The 25407-nt window shown below is 40.3% G+C and overlaps 1 protein-coding gene across 3 annotated transcripts in view; it reads right to left on the bottom strand.

The window, feature by feature from the left end:
* Window positions 1-25407, bottom strand: part of HEATR5B (HEAT repeat containing 5B) — a 95750-nt gene that overhangs the window by 17379 nt on the left and 52964 nt on the right. For all 3 annotated transcript variants that reach the window (XM_074949000.1, XM_074948999.1, XM_074948998.1), the window contains 8 exons: window positions 23962-24106; window positions 22296-22535; window positions 18106-18357; window positions 16474-16655; window positions 10928-10996; window positions 5868-6047; window positions 2683-2920; window positions 38-298 (listed from right to left, as the gene is read on the bottom strand). In XM_074949000.1, the coding sequence (XP_074805101.1) occupies window positions 38-298; window positions 2683-2920; window positions 5868-6047; window positions 10928-10996; window positions 16474-16655; window positions 18106-18357; window positions 22296-22535; window positions 23962-24106 (1567 nt within the window). The remainder of the gene's footprint in view (window positions 1-37; window positions 299-2682; window positions 2921-5867; window positions 6048-10927; window positions 10997-16473; window positions 16656-18105; window positions 18358-22295; window positions 22536-23961; window positions 24107-25407) is intronic.

Consider the following 25407-nt stretch of genomic DNA (forward strand, 5'->3'; position numbering starts at 1 on the left):
TATTAAACTTTGAAATATGATATCATAAGGCTCTTACCTAAAATTAAGTGCATTCTATCTTTGTTTATCTCTGGCAAAGATTTAGTGGTAGATGGTGTTCCAGGTGCCTGGTTTAACATAATGGAAGAGGCACGTTTCTGTGAATTAGGCATTGCTGCAGCTGCTTCTTCTGGTGACTCAGAAGCATTAAATCCTGCACTGTTTAGCCAGAGTGCTACTGCATGTAGGATTGGAGCCCAGGAGTTCCGGTAGTGCAGTCTAGCTGTATCGATTGTCTCTGGAGTGTAAAATGCTCCACCTGTTAAATTAGCAAAGCAAATGCTAACTAGCAGAAAAAGTACACGTGTGTGTGAGAGAGAGGGCATATATTGTAAGCACACATATATAGGGTACATTTGCTGATGTAGATATTCAACTTTGATCCTTGTTACTGCTACCTGCAGCACAATTCTCCATGCCAACAGGACTAGCAGGCATCTGTATCATCTGTACCACCTCCTGTTCTTTGATCTAAAATATTTTTTGCTAGTAGATGATAAAGTGAGACTAAATTTCCTCCCTGTCCTAACTTTTTTCTATGCTGCATATGACTGAGGGAAATCCACAAAGACCTCAGAAACTGACAAAAAAAAGACAAAGGACCAGGAGGATACAATACAATCCAAGAAATATCTGCAAAACAAAAGAAATATCAGCCATCCTAGAAACCTTAGCCATAAAAAGCCAAGTACTGGCTCTATATCTGAGTCTCTCTTTTCCTTATTTAAGAAAAAAAAAGTTAAGATTTCTTAATTATTTCCCATTTGCAGCTTTAAAATGGCTTAAAAACAAACACCCAAAAGTCTGAAAAATCTGTTACATTTGTCACTGAATATAAACTCTCATTAATTTATAATTAATTTGCAAAGTTAGTAAAACCCAAATAAATCTTTTCAGTGGAAACTTAACCTGGTTCAGCTGTTTAAAATGTTATCGTACATTGTAATTCTATGGATATATTACAGCCTTCCATGGATTAGAATGCAACAATTTATTGATTTCCTCACCAGTGGCCCCAAGCTTTCTTACATTTGAACCAGTGTTGCATGTACATATCAGTATTTTTCTGAGTTGGACTGTGACCTCTTCAAAGCAGGGACCTTGTTTCTTCATGTGTTTGGTAAAATACAATATATGCCACTCAGTCTAAAAGACCCTCAATCCTGCGTATACTTAACTTTAAGCACAAGTTGTCCCACTGATTTCAATTAATTTATTCACATCTGTAAAGGTAAATGCATGCAAGTGTTTGCAGGACTGGGGTATGTCTACTATTATTAAAATAATCATAATGTGATCATTTATATTATTGTTCATGCATGTATTATATTATTCAATTCTCAATCATTATTTACTAATGTATTCTCATCTATTTTAATTCTCAATCATTAATATTTTCAGTGTATTTTTATGTTTTTATTATTCTAAAGTATGAATTTAGGCTAAAATTTCAAAACATGGTTGACTAAATCCATGTCTAGTTATCTAAAATAAAGTTGCCTGGTTTTCAGGAATGCTGAGCACTCACAACTCCCACAAATCAATGGAAGCAACAAATACTCAGTATCTTTGAAAAATCAGACAACTTTATTTTAGATAACTAGACACGGACTTAGGTAATCCTGGAAATGACTAATCGTGTTTAAAAAAATGTGTACTTTATATTTTATATAAACTACAATCATAGAAAAGAATAGTGTATATTATAAGTTATGGGGAAACTTTAGGAATTAAATATATTTCAGACTTGCTTCATTCAATTTAAAGAGTGAGCAATTTTAGAATGAATTACACTTAGAGAATCTTTGTGTATTTTACTGTTGCTATAGTGCTTTGTCAAAATTAGAATTGCAATGAATGCTAACAAAACTAGATCTGTGTCACTGAAATGCCAGAGAAAGCTATGACTAAGTTTGAAATTCAAGTTAAATATATTGGCTTTGTTTCTGAACAGAATGCAGAAACTTCACCTGATTTTCTTTGGGCATGATCCTGCACTATTAAAGGTCAACGCCAAAGTTCCCATTAGCATCAATGGTGAAGTTACAGGACTTCAGTGAAAATGCAATGTTATGGTTGAGATAAAGTTCTATGAGTTAGTTAATCACTAACTTTACATTATTTCGTCCCATTTATAGAACAGTTGTTATAGGTAGTAGAGATTTTAACATTTGTTCTACTCCAGTCATTTCAAAGACTAAACACAGCAACTAACACATCCTGACTCTAGAGACAAAGTCATATGAAATATAGCACCAAAAGATATTTTCGATTGTTGAACATTTTTCTAAAGTAACTTTTCTGAAAAAACAGAGGCATAAATGAAATAAAAGATGTTTGGGATGACATACAAAACTCAGTTGTCGTTTCACCATCCAGCAGTAATAGGTCATCTAAAATGCACATTGATGAAAGTTTATACCACTACACAAAACATTTACTTCAGCCTTCGGATTTCTGTCTATACGTAACGAAAAAGATATGCATCCAAGCGTTAGAGTTATGTTAGCGTTTCTGTAAATGCAAAACATATTTGGGAAGTGAGTAATTAATAGAAGAAATTCAAAATTCCTCCAACAATTCCTTACCAAGATCTTCATTCTGTCTTTCATAATCATAAAAAAAATGAATTGCTGTGCTTACCATCTGGTGGAAGCTGACTAGCAAATTCAGCTGGTAAAGTCAAAAGAGCATAGTCTTTCAATGCAGCTAGCCAAAGGCGACTCAGGATAGGCAGCTCAGGTTGTACAAGTGTTATCAAACTGTCTGGCGGTAGCTCATCTACAGTACCAAAATCCTCCTCCTCATCATCCGTATTCTTTATTGCTCGCTTTGGTTTGGTCTCTGCTTCCTTTTTAATTTTCATAGCTACAACATACACCTATAAAAACAGATACAAAATTTTTTACTTTAAAATTCTAAAAAGAAAAAGAAAAAAGCCTTCTTTCAATTAAATGACAAATTGCACTTGTAACTAACCTTTGTTTTAGCTGTTATGGAATATCATGAATAGTTTTACATTTTTGTGACAATATGAAAATACTTTAAAAATACCACAAAATATCATACTAGAAAAATTTATGCTACACAACAGAGGGAAATAAAGATAGGAAAAATGAAAAAGCTATTATGTTTTATCAGTCTATATTTCCATGTTAAATCTGAGTGTGTTGCTAACATTCACAGCAGAGTGTAAAGCCAATCTGGCTACTCAGACTTTTAACCTGAAGAGTGTCAGTTAGGGCTCTTCTCACAGAAAATGCACAAATTTAACTTAATTTAATCTATTTAGGAATCAGTTTAGTTACATCAGTGCAACTCACTTGTAGGTTTACTCTTAAATCAGTTTAGGAAGGAATAAAATCAATTTAGTTTCATTCAGGTCACATTCTGTGTGTAGCTCAGGCCGTGTGAATAAGTGTTTCTTCTTTTTTGATTGTGTACTGTTCTGTAGAGGGTCTGTAAATTGGCATCTGTGGTACCCAGCATGGAGGGCTGAAGGAAAATTTTAAAGCACTTACAGAAGGACACATATTATGCAAATAAGCAGAAAGATTGGGGGAAAAGATTTGCAATAGGAAGAAAAAGCAGTGTTTTTAGAAAAGAAATATAGCAGACATAAATGTCCCCACACAACAGATGCTTTGCTTCAGATCAAAGCTGAAAATAGCTTAACACTACAGGGCTGAAGTGCTAATACTTTCCTTATTTTCTCAAAATAACTTCCAAGGAAATTAAATGCAAGAGAACTACAGTATGTTAATGCAATAGAGAAAACAAAGACCTGCTTGTGCTCAGCTTCTTCAAAACACTATTCACTACTTCTATTCACTAAAGTAACACTTTATAAAACAATGCACAATGGCATATATAGCCAAGTTCACACAAAGTAGTCTCTTTAATCAGTACTTTTATTCTTGCATTATAAAATATATAGTGCAAATGGTTTCAGAAAAGCTTTAGTAAGACCTGGACCCATCTGTTTCCATTTGGCACACCATATTCAGGATCCTCTGTAATAGCTTTCACGTCACACATGCTCATTAAATACACCCACATTTAAAAGGTTATTCACAATACAGTAGTTCCAGCCAACAAAAAGAGCACCCTCACCATTAAAAATACAGATTAAAACGATAAATGAAACCAGAATATTTTTACAACATTTCATCATTTAGAGTGTCTTGCAGCACAGTATTTACATTTTAAAAATATTTTCTGTCCAATAATTTGTTATGCTCACGATCTCATCTGACTCCCATATTAACTGTTGGCCTGATTTTCAGAGGTACTAGACTCCCACTGCTCCTATTAACTTCAGTCGTATTTGTGGGAGCTCAGCCCTTCTGAAAATGAGGCCATTTTTCTACTACTTCATCGAACTACTCACACTGCTAGAATGACAGTTCATGCTTGGCCAAACATTCAGATAGTTTCTCTTTCAAGTACCTTTTAATTTAACCCACATGGACATCCTAATTAATTACCATACACAATGTTATTTGTGAAATCCATCATTTTTAGATACTCGTATGTTCCTTGATATCTTACATTCCCAAACAATGACTTCAGTAGCCCTGTAGTTTATTATTCCCTATTTGGAGAACTCCTGGCTAATTAGTAGGACCCTACCAAATTCATGGTCCATCTTGGTCAATTTCATGGTCACAGGATTTTAAAAATAATAAATTTCATGATTTCAGCTATTTAAATCTGAAATTTCCCGCTATTGTGATTGTAGGGGTCCTGACCCAAAAAGGAGTTGTGGGGTGGTCACAAGGTTACTGTACAGGGGTTTTGCGGTACTGCTACCCTTACTGCTGTGCTGCTGCTGGAGGTGGCCCTGCCTTCAAAATTGGGCAGCTGGAGAGTGGCGGCTGCTGGCTGAGGATCCCAGCTCTGAAGGAAGCGCCACCGCCAGCAGCAGCGCAGAAATGAGGATGGCATAGCATTGTATTGTCACCCTTACTTCTGCGCTGCTGCCTGCAGAGATGGGCCCTTAGTCAGCAGCTGCCACTCTCTGGCCGCCCAGCTCTGAAAGCAGCAGCACAGAAGTAAGGATGGCATGATATGGTATTGCCTTCCTTACTTCTGGACTGCTGCTGGCAAGGCGCTACCTTCAGAGCTGGGCAGCCGGTCAACAGCTGCCGCTCTCTAGCCACTCAGCTCCAAAGGCAGAACAGAAGTAAGGATGGCCATACCATGACCTCCCCAAAATAACCTTGCGACCCCCCTGCAACTCCCTTTTGGGTCAGGACCCCCAATTTGAGAAATGCTGGTCTCCCCCATGAAATCTGTATAGTATAGGATAAAAGCACACAAAAGGCCAGATGTTACCAGGGGGACAGAGGGGGGACCAGATTTCATGGTCCATGATGCTTTTTTCATGGCCTTGAATTTGGTAGGGCCCTACTAATTAGCTATGCTTTGATTTAACCAGCTCATCCTTGAATTTTGTTTTTAAATGAACAGGCAAGGACAGGAAAGGAAATCAACATCTGACAGAGTCTGGAAATTCTCAGGGGGCGTGGGTATGCACAATGGGTGGGATGGAGGAAAGGTGGAGCTGTGGGGAAGCCACGGGGAGGAGAGAGAATAGAAGCAACATGACGAATGTGGACAAGTTAGACAGAGAGAAGATGAAGCACTGCAGAGACAGGCATGGAGAACCAAAAGCCTGGAGAGGGTGGGAGGAAGTCAGAGTAGCTGGAAAAGATAGAAGCTTTGGGGCTGGCCGGCCGGCCAGCTGGCTAAAAGGATGAGAAGTTGCAGCTGTGCTACAGTAACTAATCTGAGGTATAAGGTAAATATAAATGCTGAATGTTTACCTCAGCCCAGGCTTTCAGGACTGCCAGTTTTTCCATAGTCGTGGCACTCTCTCGGTAAAGCTGACTGGAAGACCCCTTTCCTGCTTGCACTTTGTCCAGGGAGGAGACAAGGAGATTGTGAACTCGGCGAAGATCATTCAGGTCACTTACAACCTCACTTCCTATCCATGTGCTACATACCTAAGCAAGAAAATTTAAAATCATTCTCAAAGATTTTTTTGGAAGGAATCATGCACAATGATACCTGCTCAAGCAAGCACAGATTTTTTTATGCAAAGTTAAAATCTTTCTGTAACATCCTAATAGCCCCCTTTGACAAACAACAGTCTAGCTAAGTTTTTCCTTTTCATGATACTCTAGACGGGCTTAAATCAGTAGTTACAAGCATAAAGATGGTGTTTGCAGAGCTGATGGCATCTGCAATATATATTGTAGATACCTGTAAAATATGCCATGTAATATTAAGCAGAGATGTTTGTGTTTATTTATGAACCACAGTAACTAGCATAAACAATAATATTTTTACTCTGTTCTTGAGTATGTCAGTCTAATCATGCAAAATACAATTTTTTTCATCACATTTGTTTTGAATTGTGTACTGGATACTAGCCCTTTTAAAAGTAACCTATAAACAACTTTTTTTTTTAAATCTAGCAATTGTAAAATGACGTACTAAATGTCCCCCAAATCACCAGAATAAGATGGGCTTTAAAGCACACTAACAACTTCTTTCCTGTTTCAAGTTATTTTTTAAAACGGTCCAATTATCCATATCTTAGCATGTCTGTAAAAGGTTTTTTCCCAAAACCATGTCCTATAAAAATCAATAAAACATTTTTTGGGACTATGAGTGTTTGGGTTTTTTTTAAAAAAACTTAAACAGATCCTTAAGATTTAGACATCATGCAGACCACCTGTTCAGCATTATGCCCCAGCAATCATCCTCTTAAATACAATCACACTTTCGAAGCTGTAACACCACAGAAAGAAGCCCATTTATAGGGGTTCCGTAAAGTTAAAGATTTCCAGTGGGGATAATGTCTGTGACAAGCCTTGTGATAATTACTAGCTTTGTATTGAGCTGAATAATGCACCTTCTCCCAACTCCTTTCATGGAGAGAAGAGCTGTGAACGGGGGGTATTTTCCAGTATTACTGCATACTGATAAGATGACCATGGGAGACAGATTCTCTCTTTATGACACCCAATGCCACCTAGGAGATGGGAGAGCACTTTTATTACTGAGTCAAAAGGCACCTAAATTCCTCCTCTGTCCAACATCATCTTCACTTCAACAGGTTCCCCAGACAAGTTGAAGGGAACAGATGTCATTATCCTTCTTCCCAAGTAATGGAATCTTCCATTCCGCTGCAAGGGCCGTGTTAGAGGTATAAAAATTACACTGTATGTCATCTAGAGGAGGTGACAACAGAATATTCACACATCTATGAACATGAGCGGTAGGCACAGTAGAATCTTAACCCACTCCATCGTAAGCAGCGGTAGCAGATTCTCCTTACACATGGAGGGAAGGCAGTGGAAGAATTTTGTGCATCTCCTTCCCTCAATATGGGCAGGTTACAACATTTCCCCAGGACAACGGCAATTCTTTGATCCCAGTGGAACTGTTGGGCAGGGAAGGGGGAAGAGGCAGATTCATGGGGCTCAAGTTTAAAAAAACATGTCTCTCTCTCTTAGCTTTCTGGTGCAGCTGGTCAAAAAAAAAGAAAAGAAGAAAACATTCTCCACAAAAAAAAATTGTCAGTTTATTTTCTGTGTTTCTTTTAAGTTTTCCAAACCAGCTATACTTGCTGGTCAAATTCTAGGGTGGCACTAGGGCTCACCATTGCCTCAAATTATTTGATCAGATTAAAGATACCTATTTCTCAACAGATCTGTTAGCCTCACAACAACCAAAACAAAGAGCACAATATGCAAGTCCCATTTTCAGTTATGGTTAGTAGCAGTGTATTGTCGAAGTGCCTACTAGCCCTAGTAATGGACCAGGACCCTTCATTTAAAAACAGATATCAATAAAGTTATAAACCAGTATTTATATGTAACTATTTACTACTGGTTGCAGAAAGGCAATACAAAAAGATTTCTTAACGTAATGCCCCAAAGGATTTCTGCACTACTGAACAACAAAATATATTACCTGGAGCCTCTATCAGTGCTCCTAATAAATAAAGTTACATGATAAGTTTCGCAAAAAGAAAAGGAGTACTTGTGGCACCTTAGAGACTAACCAATTTATTTGAGCATAAGCTTTCGTGAGCTACAGCTCACTTCATCGGATGCATACTGTGGAAAGTGGAGAAGATCTTTTATACACACAAAGCATGAAGAAATACCTCCCCCCACCCCACTCTCCTGCTGGCAATAGCTTATCTAAGGTGACCACTCTCCTTACAATGTGTATGATAATCAAGGTGGGCCATTTCCAGCACAAATCCAGGGTTTAACAAGAACGTCTGAGGAGGGGGGGGGGTTTAGGATAGAACAAGGGGAAATAGGTTACCTTGCATAATGATTTAGCCACTCCCAGTCTCTATTCAAGCCTAAGTTAATTGTATCCAATTCGCAAATGAATTCCAATTCAACAGTTTCTCGCTGGAGTCTGGATTTGTGTCCATTTATTCTTTTACGTAGAGACTGTCCAGTTTGACCAATGTACATGGCAGAGGGGCATTGCTGGCACATGATGGCATATATCACATTGGTGGATGTGCAGTTGGCAACGGGCTTTGTTGCAAGGATAGGTTCCTGGGTTAGACACACCCCTGGAACCCCGACCTGGGACATTCTATCTACTACCCAAGATCCATAAACCTGGAAATCCTGGGCGCCCCATCATCTCAGGCATTGGCACCCTGACAGCAGGATTGTCTGGCTATGTAGACTCCCTCCTCAGGCCCTACGCTACGAGCACTCCCAGCTACCTTCGAGACACCATTGACTTCCTGAGGAAACTACAATCCATCTGCAGTTTCTACAGTATGCATCCGATGAAGTGAGCTGTAGCTCACGAAAGCTTATGCTCAAATAAATTGGTCAGTCTCTAAGGTGCCACAAGTACTCCTTTTCTTTTTGTGAATACAGACTAACACGGCTATTACTCTGAAACCTACAATCCATTGGTGATCTTCCTGATAACACCATCCTGGCCACTATGGATGCAGAAGCCCTCTACACCAACATTCCACACAAAGATGGACTACAAGCCGTCAAGAACACTATCTCCAATAATGTCACGGCTAACCTGGTGGCTGAACTTTTGTGACTTTGTCCTTACCCATAACTATTTTACATTTGCGGACAATGTATACCTTCAGATCAGCGGCACTGCTATGGGTACCCGCATGGCCCCACAGTATGCCAACATTTTTATGGCTGACTTAGAACAACGCTTCCTCAGCTCTCGTCCCCTAACGCCCCTACTCTACTTGCGCTATATTGATGACATCTTCATCATCTGGACCCATGGAAAAGAAGCCCTTGAGGAATTCCACCATGATTTCAACAATTTCCATCCCACCATCAACCTCAGCCTGGTCCAGTCCACATAAGAGATCCACTTCCTGGACACTACAGTGCTCATAAACGATGGTCACATAAACACCACCCTATACCAGAAACCTACTGACCGCTATTCCTACCTATATGCCTCCAGCTTTCACCCTGACCACACCACACGATCCATCGTCTACAGCCAAGCTCTGCGATACAACCGCATTTGCTCCAACCCCTCAGACAGAGACAAACACCTACAAGATCTCTATCAAGCATTCTTACAACTACAATATCCACCTGCTGAAGCGAAGAAACAGATTGATAAAGTCAGAAGAGTTCCCAGAAGTCACCTACTACAGGACAGGCCTAACAAAGAAAATAACAGAACGCCACTAGCCATCACCTTCAGCCCCCAACTAAAACCCCTCCAACGCATTATTAAGGATCTACAACCTATCCTGAAGGATGACCCAACACTCTCACAAATCCTGGGAGACAGGCCAGTCCTTGCCTACAGACAGCCCCCCAACCTGAAGCAAATACTCACCAGCAACCACATACCACACAACAGAACCACTAACCCAGGAACCTATCCTTGCAACAAAGCCCGTTGCCAACTGTGCCCACATATCTATTCAGGGGACACCATCACAGGGCCTAATAACATCAGCCACACTATCAGAGGCTCGTTCACCTGCACATCCACCAATGTGATATATGCCATCATGTGCCAGCAATGCCCCTCTGCCATGTACACTGGTCAAACTGGACAGTCTCTACGTAAAAGAATAAATGGACACAAATCCAGACTCCAGCGAGAAACTGTTGAATTGGAATTCATTTGCGAATTGGATACAATTAACTTAGGCTTGAATAGAGACTGGGAGTGGCTTAGTCATTATGCAAGGTAACCTATTTCCCCTTGTTCTATCCTAACCCACACCCCCGCCCCCCCCAAGACGTTCTTGTTAAACCCTGGATTTGTGCTGGAAATGGCCCACCTTGATTATCATACACATTGTAAGGAGAGTGGTCACCTTAGATAAGCTATTACCAGCAGGAGAGTGGGTTTGTGTGTGTGTGTGGGGGGGGGGGGGTTTGAGAAAACCTGGATTTGTGCTGGAAATGGCCCAACTTGATTATCATACACATTGTAAGGAGAGTGATCACTTTAGATAAGCTATTGCCAGCAGGCGAGTGGGGTGGGGGGAGGTATTTTTTCATGCTTTGTGTGTATAAAAGATCTTCTACACTTTCCACAGTATGCATCCGATGAAGTGAGCTGTAGCTCACGAAAGCTTATGCTCAAATAAATTGGTTAGTCTCTAAGATGCCACAAGTACTCCTTTTCTTTTTGCGAATACAGACTAACACGGCTGTTACTCTGAAACCTGTCATAAGTTTCCAAATTTTCCAGTACTGGGGATATCTACTACTATTTTTCTTTTCTCACTCTTTTCCTAAAAACAAGAAAAGAAATCACACACACATACACTTTTGAAATATGTCAAGTTTTTACTATAGAGTCTTAATATTTTTCTCTGTACCTGGCAGGCTTTTGCTATTATGTCAGAAGGGGTATCCTGGGAAAAAGCTGGTCTTAGAGCAGCTCCAACCTACGTAAAAAGAAAAAAAAAATAGGATTAAATGAGGCTTACAAACACACACAAAATGTATAGAGCATAACAGAGCGCTGGATTTGGCATCAAAACTCCATCAACAGTTATCCTTATTTTATGTTGCCTATAGAAATTTGTAATACTATGCCTTTAAAAAAAAAAACAAAACAACCTTTGTACTGCACCTTTGACCCATTCCTCCTTACAAGGAGCATCTCCTTTTTGAACCACGTTTATCTTTGTCACATACAAACATAGTGTCCTCTCATATTACTGAGAACCATTCACATCAGAAATGTTGAATCATGAAATTGCTATTATAGGCCTTGTTGATTATCATGGAGATATTCCCATAACAGCTACAGCTATCTGCCCTATTACTATTTTCACTGTCTTTCTGTAGATGCACTTAAAAATGTCTACCATTTGAAAGGCATTACCAGTGCTATTGGTATTCCTCATTTTAACTCTAATTATCTGTCAAACCAATAGGATCTTTCAAAATAGAAAATAACTTAAGTGCAACAACTGTAGATTCTTTATTCATAGTTTAAACAGGTCCCTGGTAGTGTGGAGCTTACAGCCTATACTTGGTCAACTACTGCTGCTTCTAAGGTTCTGTGGATACCAACACTACACATAAGGATTGGTGGAACCCGTTGTGAGGGATTCGGTCACAGAGACCCCCTTGGGACTGTCACCCAACATGCTGAAATTACCTCTCAGCCCATTTTCCCTGCCAGCTTGCGACTCCAGAATCCTGCCTTGTTGAGCCAGACACGCTAGCCTGCTGCAACACAGACCCAGGGTCTGGTCCATGCCCCCAAAGCTGCAAACTTAACTGAAAACAGCTCAGCAGGTTACCTGTCTCCAGCACCAAGATACCCAGTTCCCAATGGGATCCAAACACCAAATAAATCCATTTTACTCTGTATAAAGCTTATACAGGGTAAATCCATAAATTGTTCACTCTCTATAACACTGATAGCTGTGCATATCTCTCTGTTTGCTCCCCCAGGTATTAATCACTTACTCTGATTGTTTATTAACAAACAAAAGTGATTTTATTAAGTATAAAAAGTAGGATTTAAGTGGTTCCAAGTAAAACCAGACAGAACAAAGTAAGTCACCAAGCAAAATAAAGCAAAAACAGGCCAGTCTAAGCCTAATACAATAAGAAACTGATTACAGGTAAAAATCTCACCCTCAGATATGTTTTAATAAGCTTCTTTCACAGACTAGACTCCTTCCTAGTCTGGGCCCAATCTTTTCCCCTGGTACCGTCTTTGTTAGATCCAGCAGACATTTCAGGTGGTAAGCAGGGGTTTTCTTATGACTGGCCCCTTTTGTCCACCCCCTTTTATAGCTGTGGCACAAGGCAGGAATATTTTGTCTCTAGGTCCCCATCCCTCCTTCTAAATTGAAAAGTACCAGATTTAAGATGGATTCCAGTATGATGTGACATGGTCACATGTCCTGTGAGACCCCAGCCTCCATTCTTTCTGGGCTTGCCCACACATACACAGGAAGGTTTGCAAGTAAACAGAGCCATTTACAGTTCATTGATTCTGAAGCTCCCTTAATGGCCTCCACTTAATATGTTTATATCAGTAATACAAGTTTATATCTTATTCTCCTAACTCCAGACATAGAAATAATACATGCAAACAAATAGGATGAACACACTCAGTAGATTATAAGCTTTGTAATGATACCTTACAAGAGACCTTTTGCATAAAGCACATTTTAGTTACATCATATTCACATTCATAAGCATATTTTCATAAAGCATATGGAGTGCAACATCACATCCGTAGCCTCAGACAGCTGAGCCCAGCAGTTAAGGGCAGAGTTAGCCTGAAGCTGGGAGATACTCTGAATAAAGTCAGTGTTCCAAAAGAAGTGATGCCTTGGTTGGGCAAGTTTGATACTAAAAAGTTTCAAAGGGCTTCACTGAAATAACCTAACATGCCGTCTGAAACAGTGTCGAGGCTATGGTAGTATCTCCCCACAATTTGGATACGCTGCTGCAGAGCCCTGCATTGCCCCAGAGACACGGACAATCTCTATGCCCTGCATGAAGTCTCAACTCATGTTTCCTCAAGACAGTCTGAACCCTTTGAGATTTTCATGACTGGATTTGCACTGAACTGACAGTAATTGTGGGGAGGACCAGCAGATTTTCAGGCATTTTTTCTGGGACTGGATCCGTAAGCAAATCTCACAGGCTGAGACAATCAGGGGTCTTTCTCAGGCACAGCATGAATTGTGCAGTCTATCAGGGACATTATTCAACTGAATTCTGAACATTTATAGTCACTGAGACACTTCTCTGTTTTGAGAAGGAAAGGCAGAGAAAACAGAACACACGCACAAAAAATACAGCAAAAGCCATCTCAGAGTTTGATGTGCCAGAGAACTACTTTGACTAGTAATGTAGACTCGGAGGTTGAGAGTGAAAACAATGGTCTCAGTGGAATGGGAGAAGATGGATATAAAATACAGGATACATCAATATGGAGGCAGAACTTAAGCCAGAGCATAGTAGGTGTACTGAATGCTGGAGAAGGATAAGTGGACTCAAAGCTCTGGATGCACTGACAACTCAGCACTATCCTCAGGAAGAAAGGTCTCATGGAGCACAAAAACATCCCAATCAGGAATGGAAGAAGGAGATGCAAAGACTTAAAAGAATTAATTACACCCCATTCTGGCAGGAGCTGGTGTACCACAACTGAATTTTGTTTTCTTTTTAAAGGAGCAGAGCAATGAATACCAACAATGGAGCACTTGCAAAAAATTATGGGGAAAAGGCTAAGTAATAAAGCATCATGAGATTCTGGATGCTCCACAGCTGAAGAGCTGGTTGAAATCCCAATGAAAGAGACCACTAGAGCAGGGAGGATAACTAATCAGCTCAGGAGGTGTGGTATGAAATTGACCAACTGGAATCAACATACCTTAGAACTCTGAGATAAGTATTGTCAGAGAGCAATTCCTTGTATTTGGGCATGAGCAGGTCTCTGGTGATCTTTGTGATAGCAGTTTCACTGGAGTGAAGAAAGCAGAAGGCAGATGGAAATGGATTAAGCAAGGGGTGGGGAGAGAGACAAAGAAGTCAAAACAAACAGCCCTATTGGGGAGATTCTAGGTACATGAAATGAGAGGGTAGGTGAAAAGGTAGCCAGAGCAAATGGCAGGGTTCTTCAGGATAGGGGAAGCAATGTGGGAAATCAGCCAGAGATCAGAGAGGTGTTGAAGATAGGTTGGTGTTGAGAGAGAGACAGCACGCAAGCCCAAAAAAGAACCTGAGGCAAGAGGGACTGGGTCTAAGGGACAGGAGTAGGGGTTATAGGCAGACAGAAAGACGGAGAGCTCTAAGTCAAAGACTGGAGTGAAGAAGAACAGAGTTGAAGAGGAGAGTTGATAAATCCCTGACAGATAGTGTCAATCCTGTCTTTCAAAGTATTTGACAAGAGCCCAAGCAGAACAGAATAGAGAAAGGGTTCTCAAACTGGGGATCACAAGGTGGTTAAATGGGGGTCATGGGCTGATAGCCCCAAGTCTGGCTATGCATGGGGGGACTGTCAGCCCTGAGCCCCCATTCAATTTAAATTAAATTTAAAAACCCTGATTTTAATTTATAAGGACCGGGGTCACACTCAGAGGCTTGCTGTGTGAAAGGGGTCACCAACACAAAAAGTCTGAGAACCACTGGAATAGAGGAAGAATGAAGGGGTGAACAGGACAGAGGAGAAAGCCAAAAGTGCAGAAGAGCTGCTGAGTGAAGCACACATGGGACCTATTCAGGGAGCACAAAGCAAAGCCAAATGTACAGTGGTTGAAACCAGCATAGTCATGAGACTTCCACTACAGTTGCTCCAGTTCCTGTTGGAGCTGTGCCGTCAGGTGGGAAGAAGACAGCAGAGACCCCTGCCTCAACAGTTAGCCTTCTCCTACAACAGATATCCCAGGAATTACAGAATTAGGAATATGCACTGCCTCTCTACTTCTCTCATCAGATAATCCCTCCCATTCGAAGAGACAATTCTATATAAATTAGAATCGAGTGTCCTGTCACTTCTAATTCCCTTCCCATAGGTTCTTCCACCAAAGGGGATTAAATGGACCAGTGAATTATCTTGGACCATAACTAAAACGTCTTATGTAGTTTATATGCCACATTTAAGTTTAATTATAAATTGGAGATTTTATATTCCAGATTTTGTACATATCAGCAAAATATGCACACAGCCAACATTGGTAGACTAAGTAGGGCTCAGTTTTATACCTTATGCCATAAGATTGTGAAATCAAAAACACAATAACTTCAAAAGTTAAGGTCTCCAAAACAACATGAAATCAGTCATGCAGCAAATGGTATTCTTTTAACAAAATAAAACCATAAAGGCAGGAATCAGAATAACTGCATACTTTGCACATACATAGCTCCCTATATCTAAAGATCGCAAACTGCTTTATAAAAACATTAAATAACCAAAAGGGGCAAAATGAGTTTGAATCAATTTTTCTCATTTTATAGTCACTCATCACTGTTCTAAAGAATATTTCTCTCCCCTGTTGCTGTGTGAAAGACCCCCACAAAAACTGTGGAAGCTCACCGACTGAAATTCGGATCCGGCAAACATTTACATATGTGCTTAAATTTTGCACTAAAGTCAATGAGACAATGTGTGTGTAAATATTTGCAGGATCAGGACCAACAGCGAAATTGACTATACATGCAAAGTGTCATCAAATGCACAAAGTAAACAAACAGAAAAAACTGAGGAAAAAAATAATCTCTTCCAGTTACAGTAATTTTAGGGGTAACCCACTATTCTCACAACTAAGTAATTCTGACCAAAAACGATTTTTAAATTGGCTATCTCCTTTTAACTCTCACAACACTCCTTTGAAGTACGGGTTCAATATCATTCCCATTTTAAGAATGAAGAAATTGAGGCACAGGGTTTGAGGGACTTAACCAACCTCACACAACAAGTCAGTGGTATCCAGGAATAATAAACTCAGATCCCAGCTTCCATTCCTGTGCTTTCACAGATTTCTGGCCTAAGTTACAGAACAGGGGCGCATTCATTAATCCCTGAGAAAAATAGATTTATTAGGTTCAATCTGGAATGGAATCAAAGTGCTCTTTTCAAATTTCTAATTCTGCCAGAGAAATGGCCATTATGGTTGCCAAAATATAAATGTTCACCCTAATATTTAGATTTCAAGGATCAGTGGCAACTGGTTTTTTGGAACTTTTGCCAGTTACTAAATTATAATAAATAGGTAGAGGAGATACAGAAATAATTTTGAAGGGGTAAATAAATTGGTGTCTGCAGTACATTCTCACACACACAAAGTTCCTTCACAAGTCATTTAAAACTACAAACTGTTCTCAAAACTGACACTGGCATATTGACAGAAAAATATACAGTTTCCTAAACATATAAAGGAGGACTCACATTAGCCTGATACTGCTCCAGTATCACATGACCTGGAAACTCTGGCTCAGGAACTGATGCAAATTTCTTGATAATGTCTTCAAGTGCCTGGAGACCAGCCATCCGCAGCTGGTTGCTGTGATCAGTTGCAGCCATGAATGCCATACGGATGAGGTCGGAGAGATGGAGCACTAAAAGATCATCTGAAAATAAAAATAATAAAGTCATTAACTAAGTTAAAGATATCCAACTGATGTCCATATCAACACACCTTAGAACTCTGAGACACTTGTAACTATTCACAAATTTCTAACAGGGAGAGTATGTTATAATATGCAAATTTCGCCCAATCTTGAAAAAAAAATTAGTTGTGTATTTTGAAAAAAATTTAATTGAATATACTTTTTTTATTATTAATATAAATGATCACTTCAGATTTCTGAAATGCCTGTTGTGAAAAACTAAGTGTTATGAATTTGAATCAAAAGTAAAAGGAAAGGTCATGAGAAAAAATTGCTCTGAACGTTAAAATACTTCATGTCCGCTTTGAGAACATTTTGCAAAAACAGATTTAATGACTTGTTCCTCATGTTGACAGAAAACCTTGAATGCAATTGCTGTTACAGTCCTATGCCTACAGTGACCCCTGCTGATAAAGGAAGATCTGATCAATTCTAAAACTCAGGCACTGTAGCCAGCCACTGAGTATTGCAGGTAATATTAATATTTATTTGGGTGCAAATGGGGTTATGTCCTCACTTCTTTGGGACGAACAGCTGGATCCAGACCCTGGGTGAAAGAAAAATGTGTGACGACAGCAAGGGGTAGAGGAAAATAATCCAGAAATCATTAACATTTCTGTGGAAACTTTTCTTCATTTGTTTTTCTTAACATCCTAATCTTAGCTTTTAATGCCAGATATTGTAAGTAATAATTTTTTAAAAATGAATTTCCTTAATTTATTAAAATGTGATATTGAAAAGGACTAATAAAAATCAACAGAAAAGCAGTAAACCCTACAGATGTTATTTTCAAGTCTCTAGATTTTAAAAAAGAGTTTGTAACTGGTTATGCGAGAACATCTGTGAAGAATATAATGTGAGGAAACAGCACACGACTACTGAAACATGGCTGACTCTCTCATGTTTACCATATAATTATGAAATAAATCAACTGGAATATAAATATTGTACTTACATTTATAGAGCATAGTACACAGAGCAGTATAAACAACTCATTGGCTGTATGCAATTTTAGTTTGTACTGACTTTGCTAGTGTATTTTATGTAGCCTGTTGTAAAACTAGGCAAATATCTAGATGAGTTGATGTACCCCCTGGGAGACTTCTGCGTTCATGTGCCCGTGGTTGAAAACACTGTGTTAGAGTGTAATGAGAGTTATTTATTGAGGTGTGGGGTCTGGGGTCTGTCAGGGAAACTGGTCAACGTGATATGTGGTGATGAAGACATGCTAAAGGAGGACACCTTAACTGGACATTTCTCTGCTTTTAATAGTTTGCATGGATAGCTGCTCCCCTTACTCAGGCTTACCTGTTCTTTAACAAAAAGTTTTCTTTTTGTGGGTATCTTATACCCTTAATATATCTCTTTACAGCTAAGTTTAAACAAAAACACATGCAAATGCTTTAATTACTTTTAGGGTTTCTGAGTTTGGCTAAACGGGCCATGGCCAGATCAAAGTGAGCCTTATTCGCATTCTCACACAGCATGATAATTCGACACAGGCAATCAGCAGCAAATACACGAGTGGCCCAGCGAGGAGCCACAGAAGGCTTCGATTTATCCTCTTCACCCAGAGTAGTAAACATTGTGTCATCATCCATCTCATCTTTCTTCTCTGATTCTTCATCCTTTCCTCCTCCCAAAGGAGCTGCAGTGCTCATGTCTACATCAGAGACACAAAGTCATAAAATTTAGCAATTCCACTGTTAGTAGTAATTTTCAGAAACAATTTACAATGTGAAGTTGTCAACTCTTACAATCCATTCAAAATTAAAATGGAGACTAACTTTTCTATAGGAATTATGGCATTTGAAAATGGAGAAGGGCACAGTAAAGGAATATTAGTAAGTAAAGATGTTTTTTCCCCTCAGCATACTAAAAGTATCCTTCATCTTTTTGAAAGATAAGAAAATGACATACCTTCAGAGAGCTAGAGTTTTAGGTATCTATTACAAAAAATCCCCACTTCCGGGTCCTGTAGCTTAAAAATTTAAACTGTTAAACTGTCAATGCAGAGGATACTGCTGTTACCCATGCTTGAACTCTCATTCCCTTTTAGTAAAAGATAAAAAGCATAATAAATGAAAACAAAATGAAAGGCCAATATTGTGGGAAAGGCAAATGGGCAATTTATTCTAGCACCACACACAAACATGTTTGAGAACAAGCATTACAGGTACTGAAAATAATTTTATTTTCTCCAAATTTGACTACTGTAATAGATTCCCAGTTCAGGATATGAACAAAATGTCAGGGATCTCAACAAAAAGACTATTAGCTAGAAACTGATATGGAAAACCTCAGTATCATTTTGATGCTCTGAGAACTGGACAAGGGATTACACGAAAGCTACCACAGCAACAAGAAGAAACTTATCAGAGGGATAAACTATCTCAACTGAAAAAAGAAAAGGAGTACTTGTGGCACCTTAGAGACTAACAAATTTATTTGAGCATAAGCTTTCATGAGCTACAGCTCACTTCATCGAAAGCTTATGCTCAAATAAATTTATTAGTCTCTGAGGTGCCACAAGTACTCCTTTTCTTTTTGCGAATACAGACTAACACGGCTGCTACTCTGAAATCTATCTCAACTGAGTCACCCCATTCCTAAAAAATAATACACTTAGGCTGCAGAAGAGTTGTGGCATTTTAGGGTGAGAAAGGTTGTGCAACCTTTGCAAAAGCATGCCAGAAAACACATGTGGCTGACCTGAAAATTGGCTTTGCACGTGCCTATACATCTCAAACCAAAGACATCCCAAAATAAATTTGAAGTTACTGGCTTACTGAAGAGCAGCAGTGAGAAATGCATTTAAACATGGTTCTCCAGGAAACTATTTGGCCTACTGTACAAGTGTCAATTAAAAGAAAAAGCTGAATGCATATTTTACGGATTTTAGAATCTACTCCAAATAAAATGAAAGAGGACCTTTTAACATCAAATATTAAATAAAGTGCCACTACATTAGGGATGTGGGAGTGGGGAAAATGTTAGAAGGATAACTAATTTGTAAGTAGAAATCTGATAACACCTTTGGAAGGGCTCTCGTTTGAATCCATAGCTGCACATTGTATTTATATAAAATAGTGCATGGGAGAAGAGTAGAGAGACTGATTCACACCTGCTCTGCAAGGTGAAGTCAGGAATAAAATCGTCCAGAAAGGAATTTTGAGTGAACGAGTAGATCAAAAGGAGGTTTAATCAATGGAGTAAACACCACATTAATAACTCTCAGCACCTCATAATGGGAAGTTTTAGATGCACGTAACACTTCCTTCTGCATAAACCGGACAGCTAATGGCTGAACAGAAACTTGTGCGCATTCAGCATGTTAGTGGAAAGTTAAAACAGTAGTCATATGGACTTTGTACGATAAAGTCTATAGTCCAGACTGAGGGCATGTCTATGCCAGACACGTAAATTGACCTATATGTTAGGTCAACTTAAAACCACCACAGTAATTACTGTGGTGGTTCATGCCCACTCTACCTTCCTTCTGTCGGAGGTGCACATCCTCACCAGGAGTGCTTCCACCAACTTAAGAGGAGCAGAGTGGGGGGCTGAGAGCCTGAACTCTCAGCTCCACATGCATCTCCCTGCTGGGAGCTTGGAGGCTGCCCCGTTTCTCCTGGATCCCCACCAGGAGCCCGGGAGCTGCCAGGACTCCAGGTGCGGAGCTCCCAGTTGGGAGCCCAGCTGTGGTGGGGAGCGGAGAGCCCAGAGGGGCAGCCAGGCTCCTGGTGGTGGGGAGCCGAGAGTTGGGGGGGCAGCGGGGAGTGGGGAGCAGAGGGCGGGGGGGCAGGAGCCAGGCTCCTGGCGGCTGGGAGCTAGGAGCCTCCAGGCAGTACCAGGGCTCCCCGCAAGAATCAGGGATCTGGGAACCTCTGGGTAGCAGCCCAGCAGGCAGTGGAGAGCCCAGGCAGCAGCTGGGCTGGGAGCCAGGAGGCAACCAGGGTCTGAGAGGGGCAGGCACAGCCTGACTGGGAGCAGGGAACCTGGGGGACAGCCAGACTTTAGCTGGAGCCCCCTACCTGCTCCCGTGACAACCTGGCTTTCTTGTCTATTTCACAGCTCCAGCATGCCAATGGCATTTTGGGATGTATAAGTAGGGGCACTGCAAGCAGATCGAGGGACGTGATCGTTCCCCTCTATTCGACATTGGTGAGGCCTTCATCTGGAGTACTGTGTCCAGTTTTGGGCCCCACACTACAAGAAGGATGCGGAAAAATTGGAAAACGTCCAACGGAGGGCAACAAAAATGATTAGGAGACTGGAACACATGACTTATGAGGAGAGGCTGAGGGAACTGGGATTGTTTAGTCTGCGGAAGAGAAGAATGAGGGGGGATTTGATAGCTGCTTTCAACTACCTGAAAGGGGGTTCCAAAGAGGATGGATCTAGACTGTTCTCAGTGGTAGCAGATGACAGAACAAGGAGTAATGGTCTCAAGTTGCAGTGGGGGAGGTTTAGGTTGGATATTAGGAAAAACTTTTTCACTAGGAGGGTGGTGAAACACTGGAATGGGTTACCTAGGGAGGTGGTAGAATCTCCTTCCTTAGAAGTTTTTAAGGTCAAGCTTAACAAAGTCCTGGCTGGGATGATTTAGTTGGGGGTTGGTCCTGCTTTGAGCAGGGGGTTGGACTAGATGGCCTCCTGAGGTCCCTTCCAACCCTGATATTCTATGATTCCTTAGTATTGACATTTTCTGTAACAATATCTAGGCACAGATTTTATAGCCAGCCAGATCTCATCTGGTTTGTCCCAATACATCTCAGGCAACAGTCATATCTATCTGAAAATGGCACTTTATGACTGCACTTGGAACACCTCTTAAAGCCTCTAGATTGGTTCTATGATAACCTGAACAATAAGGAAGAAAAAGAATAAAAATTTAATACAGTGAAACAGATCCTTCAGCTGATGTAAATCAGCAAAGCCCATGTATCCCAGCTGAGAATCCAACCCAGTATCATAAAATCAAAAATCAAACTAGGACTCCATGAGGTGCCAAGCTCATTCAGTCTCACAAAGTAATTCTTAAACGTAAATAAAATAAATAAGATTACTAATCACTAAAAGCACACAAATTAAATTAAAAAACAAAACAAAACATGTTTCCTATCACAAATTGTGAAGTGATGTGGGTGAATGTAGTATGGGGCAGAAAGAGCAAAGCTGGAGAACTCCTCTGCTATCAGCAGTAAAGGAAGAAACTGAGGTTATATGGCCAGAGAAGCATTTTAATAGTTCAGCATTATAAGATGCAGGAATCGTTGCCAGTCAACTGCTAAACGCAAAGGCCAAGAAAGTGTTTTAACTATTGTAATGCTCACCCTTTAAGAACTACCTATATATACACAGTACCAGATTTACTTTAAAATGTGTGTGTCTGTACATAGACTATTCAAAACTGATCATGATATTTGCCATTTTCTCTTTCTGAATAAGCTAAAATATTACAATCCAAGATACAGGTGACAAAACTGAGCATGGATTCCTATCCCACGAGAACATAAAGAGCTCCAAATGAATGTTATCAAAAATAAATTAATTCTAAAGTTATGATGTCTTATTATATGAATGTTGTCAAACACTTACCACTGGAGGCTGCTAGGACATCCTTACATAGCATTAGCCAGTGTGAAAGTTTTTCCACTGCCAGGGAAGAAAGCATATGTCCCAAGGTATCATGAATATCAGAACACAGCTTTCGATCAGTCTCCCGATCTAACATTCCAAAAAGAACCCCCTCGAGGCCAGTCTCTGTTATATTAACTCCTTGATGCCGGCAATGAATATCCCGCCGAGAACCAACTCCTGGTGCAAAAGGGTTAATATCTGTAAAATGAGAGACTAGTTTTCCAATAAGAAACTGAATCATATTTGTGCCTTGAAATTAGGGCAAGAGCAGCATTAGAAAAGGACATTCTGCATTCACTCTTAGTTGCTCAGATCACAAACACAAAGACATTACTACAATTTGTTGTCAAACTCTAACATAGTTTAATATATTAAACTTTTTAGAAGTTAAATTCTATGAGATACTGAGCATTTTCCATGAAATGATAAACACTGTCAATTGCCATTGAGAGCACTCAACACCTTGCAGGACATGCTCAGCATCTACCCGCATTGGATCCTGGAGAATCTCTTCTGAGTTAAGTCTTAATTGTGTCCCGCAATACTAGAATGCACATGAGTCTGTGGTACAGTGGAAAAATTGTTTGTTTGATAATCCGTTGAAAGAAGGCAGATAATGTTTTTCAATGTTTTTAAAAATTTAAAGTATATAACAACCAGCAGACAATTATATACTTACTATGGAAGGCTTCTGGATATTGTACTTTTTCCTGACCATTCAAACAGGCGAGTAGGAATCATAACTCATTTGAGCAGCAGCAGCAACAGGATAAAATTATATATGTAAAAATTGGGGCAACTGGGAAACCCGACTGGCTACTAAGGATGTTGCTAACAGAACAAGTCAAAACTGAATATCCTACTCACAGTATACGGAATCATTATGCCCTGTGACAGGGTCTATCAGGTTTTTTCTGCTCCCTGCTACAGGCATTGGTGACCTAACAGCCCCTATTTACAGAAAACCCACACAGACCAGGCTACCAACAAGACTTCATCCTCCAGAGGCCTAAAAGAGCAAGGAGGAGACACTAACCAATCAGGTGCTAGCACGTCAGTTAAAAAGGCTTGCCTGTGCTTCTCAGGGGTAGCGGCAGGATGAGAGCGGGCCAGAGAAGTGCTATCCCAGAACCCGAAGGCCAGGTCAGGGCCTTGTTCTCAAGCACTACAATTAAGAGCTTGCCTTTGAAGTTGTGTTTGTTTGTTTAAAGGCGCAGACGGACAGATTCTGAGGTTATTTTTATTCAGCTGTTTTAGACTGACCTTAAGTTTATAGCACAGGCCACTTGGCTCTGAGCAGGTGGCAGTAATCTGTGGACTAAGGCAGGGAGCACCTGCAATGCCATTCTTGGCCCCGTGAGAAGCTCTTCCCCCACCCCCTCCGTGCCATGCCCATTTTCAAAACCAGCAAAATTAAAGGAGAAGAACAATCAGTAAGAGAGAGGAACAATTTACTGGGGGGAAATTCCATTTCTAATTTGTTCTTCATATTTAAGAGGCCAGGGCTACTGTCTTTACTTTTAGCTGGAAATATGGAAATGGCAAGAAACTCCAAAGGAGGTTGGGTTTTGTTTGTTTTTGTCTTAAAAAACTCACACACTATATTAGAAAAGGTAACACTTACTGATGCCACTATTCTCTTTGTCACCAGCATTTTTCGCTAAGCTCATGGCGTATTCACACACTTCTGCTGCTTCCCTCTGTGCAAGTTGCCGCAAACATGCCACTGCAGCCCGACGGAGCAATAAGTGAGAACTGCACAAGTGAACCTGCAATCAGAACCATTGTAAACTGGTAAATTGCTGTGTCTTTATTTAACTGAATCAAAACTGTTAGTGATTAATAACAGCCTCTCGCTCAGCTAAATCAAGTGTAGGTCATGTAAACAGTTACAAAGTAGCATTGCACTTGCACAGAAAGTCAGAATGCAAGAAGCCATTCGGCTGAAAACATTAATTAAAATGGATAAGTCCCTTAACTTACTGAAGGGCGTGCAGCTAACTAAACCCAAACATGATCACGTCCTTTGGAAACGAACCTCTGCCTATCAGAAACACGTAAGAGAACTACCTGTATCTGCTCACTGCATTTGCACACAGATCTTGACCATCTTTCTCCTGGAGAACCAGCTTGTTTAATTTCTTTCTGAGCTTAATATAATGAAAGTAATTCTGTTCTATTCTTCTATGTTTCCATAAAGCAGCTATTCTCCCTTGCAGATTTCAAGATTCTAAAGAGTTTAATTAGAGGAAGTTTGAGTGTAGTGGTTCCAGGTGGGGTGTATTAGCATCCCAGCATGTTGCCCCATCTCCCAAATGGAAGCACAAGTGGGAAATTTAAAAAGCAAAATTGAGAAATCTTATTAATAAAGTTTATTATTCAAGATTTTAAAATGTGAAATACAAATTAAGCCTCACAGACTGTAAAAGTGAAGCCAATCAGGAACTCTGGAAAATCTCTTAGCTTCTCTCCCATTTCAGCTCTAAGACAAAGAGACCACACTTTCAAAAATGCTCAGCACTAGGCAGCTGCAATTGTTCTCAGATGTTTATCTGGAAGACTGGGCACTTCATTTGGGTGTTGAAATGGGAGGGGACTGTGATAGAGTGCTGGGCAACAACAGCAGAGCCAGCCCTCTGGTCCTCGCAATTCTAATTAATTACTCTAGAGCAAACCTTAATTAAGAAGAGCTGTGCCTAACGGATGGGCTGAGGAGGACTAAGAGGTTATTTAGACCATTAGGCAGATGATACAAAAGGCATAGAAACGGAGGAAGCAGAAAGAGAGAGGAAGAGAATGCTCTCCCCCCTGCTTGCCTCAGGAGCTGAGGGCTCCCTAGACTGTAGGGGTGAGGGTATACAATGTATATGGGTGGAGAAAACTAAAATGGTAAATAAACTGCACTGGGTGTTTTATCAGCAAAAAGGTCTCTGAGCTGTTTGTGGACCTGAGCAGAGGCAGGAGCAAGGCGGCCTGCCACAGGGAACTCTTTGGCAAAATCTGGTCACTTACTTGGGATGGCCAAATGTGAGCTGTTGGGTGCTGAGCTCTTTGAAAAATCTGGCTAAAA

Source organism: Natator depressus, chromosome 3 (assembly GCF_965152275.1).
Source record: "Natator depressus isolate rNatDep1 chromosome 3, rNatDep2.hap1, whole genome shotgun sequence".
In the NCBI taxonomy this organism is placed as follows: Eukaryota; Metazoa; Chordata; order Testudines; family Cheloniidae; genus Natator; species Natator depressus.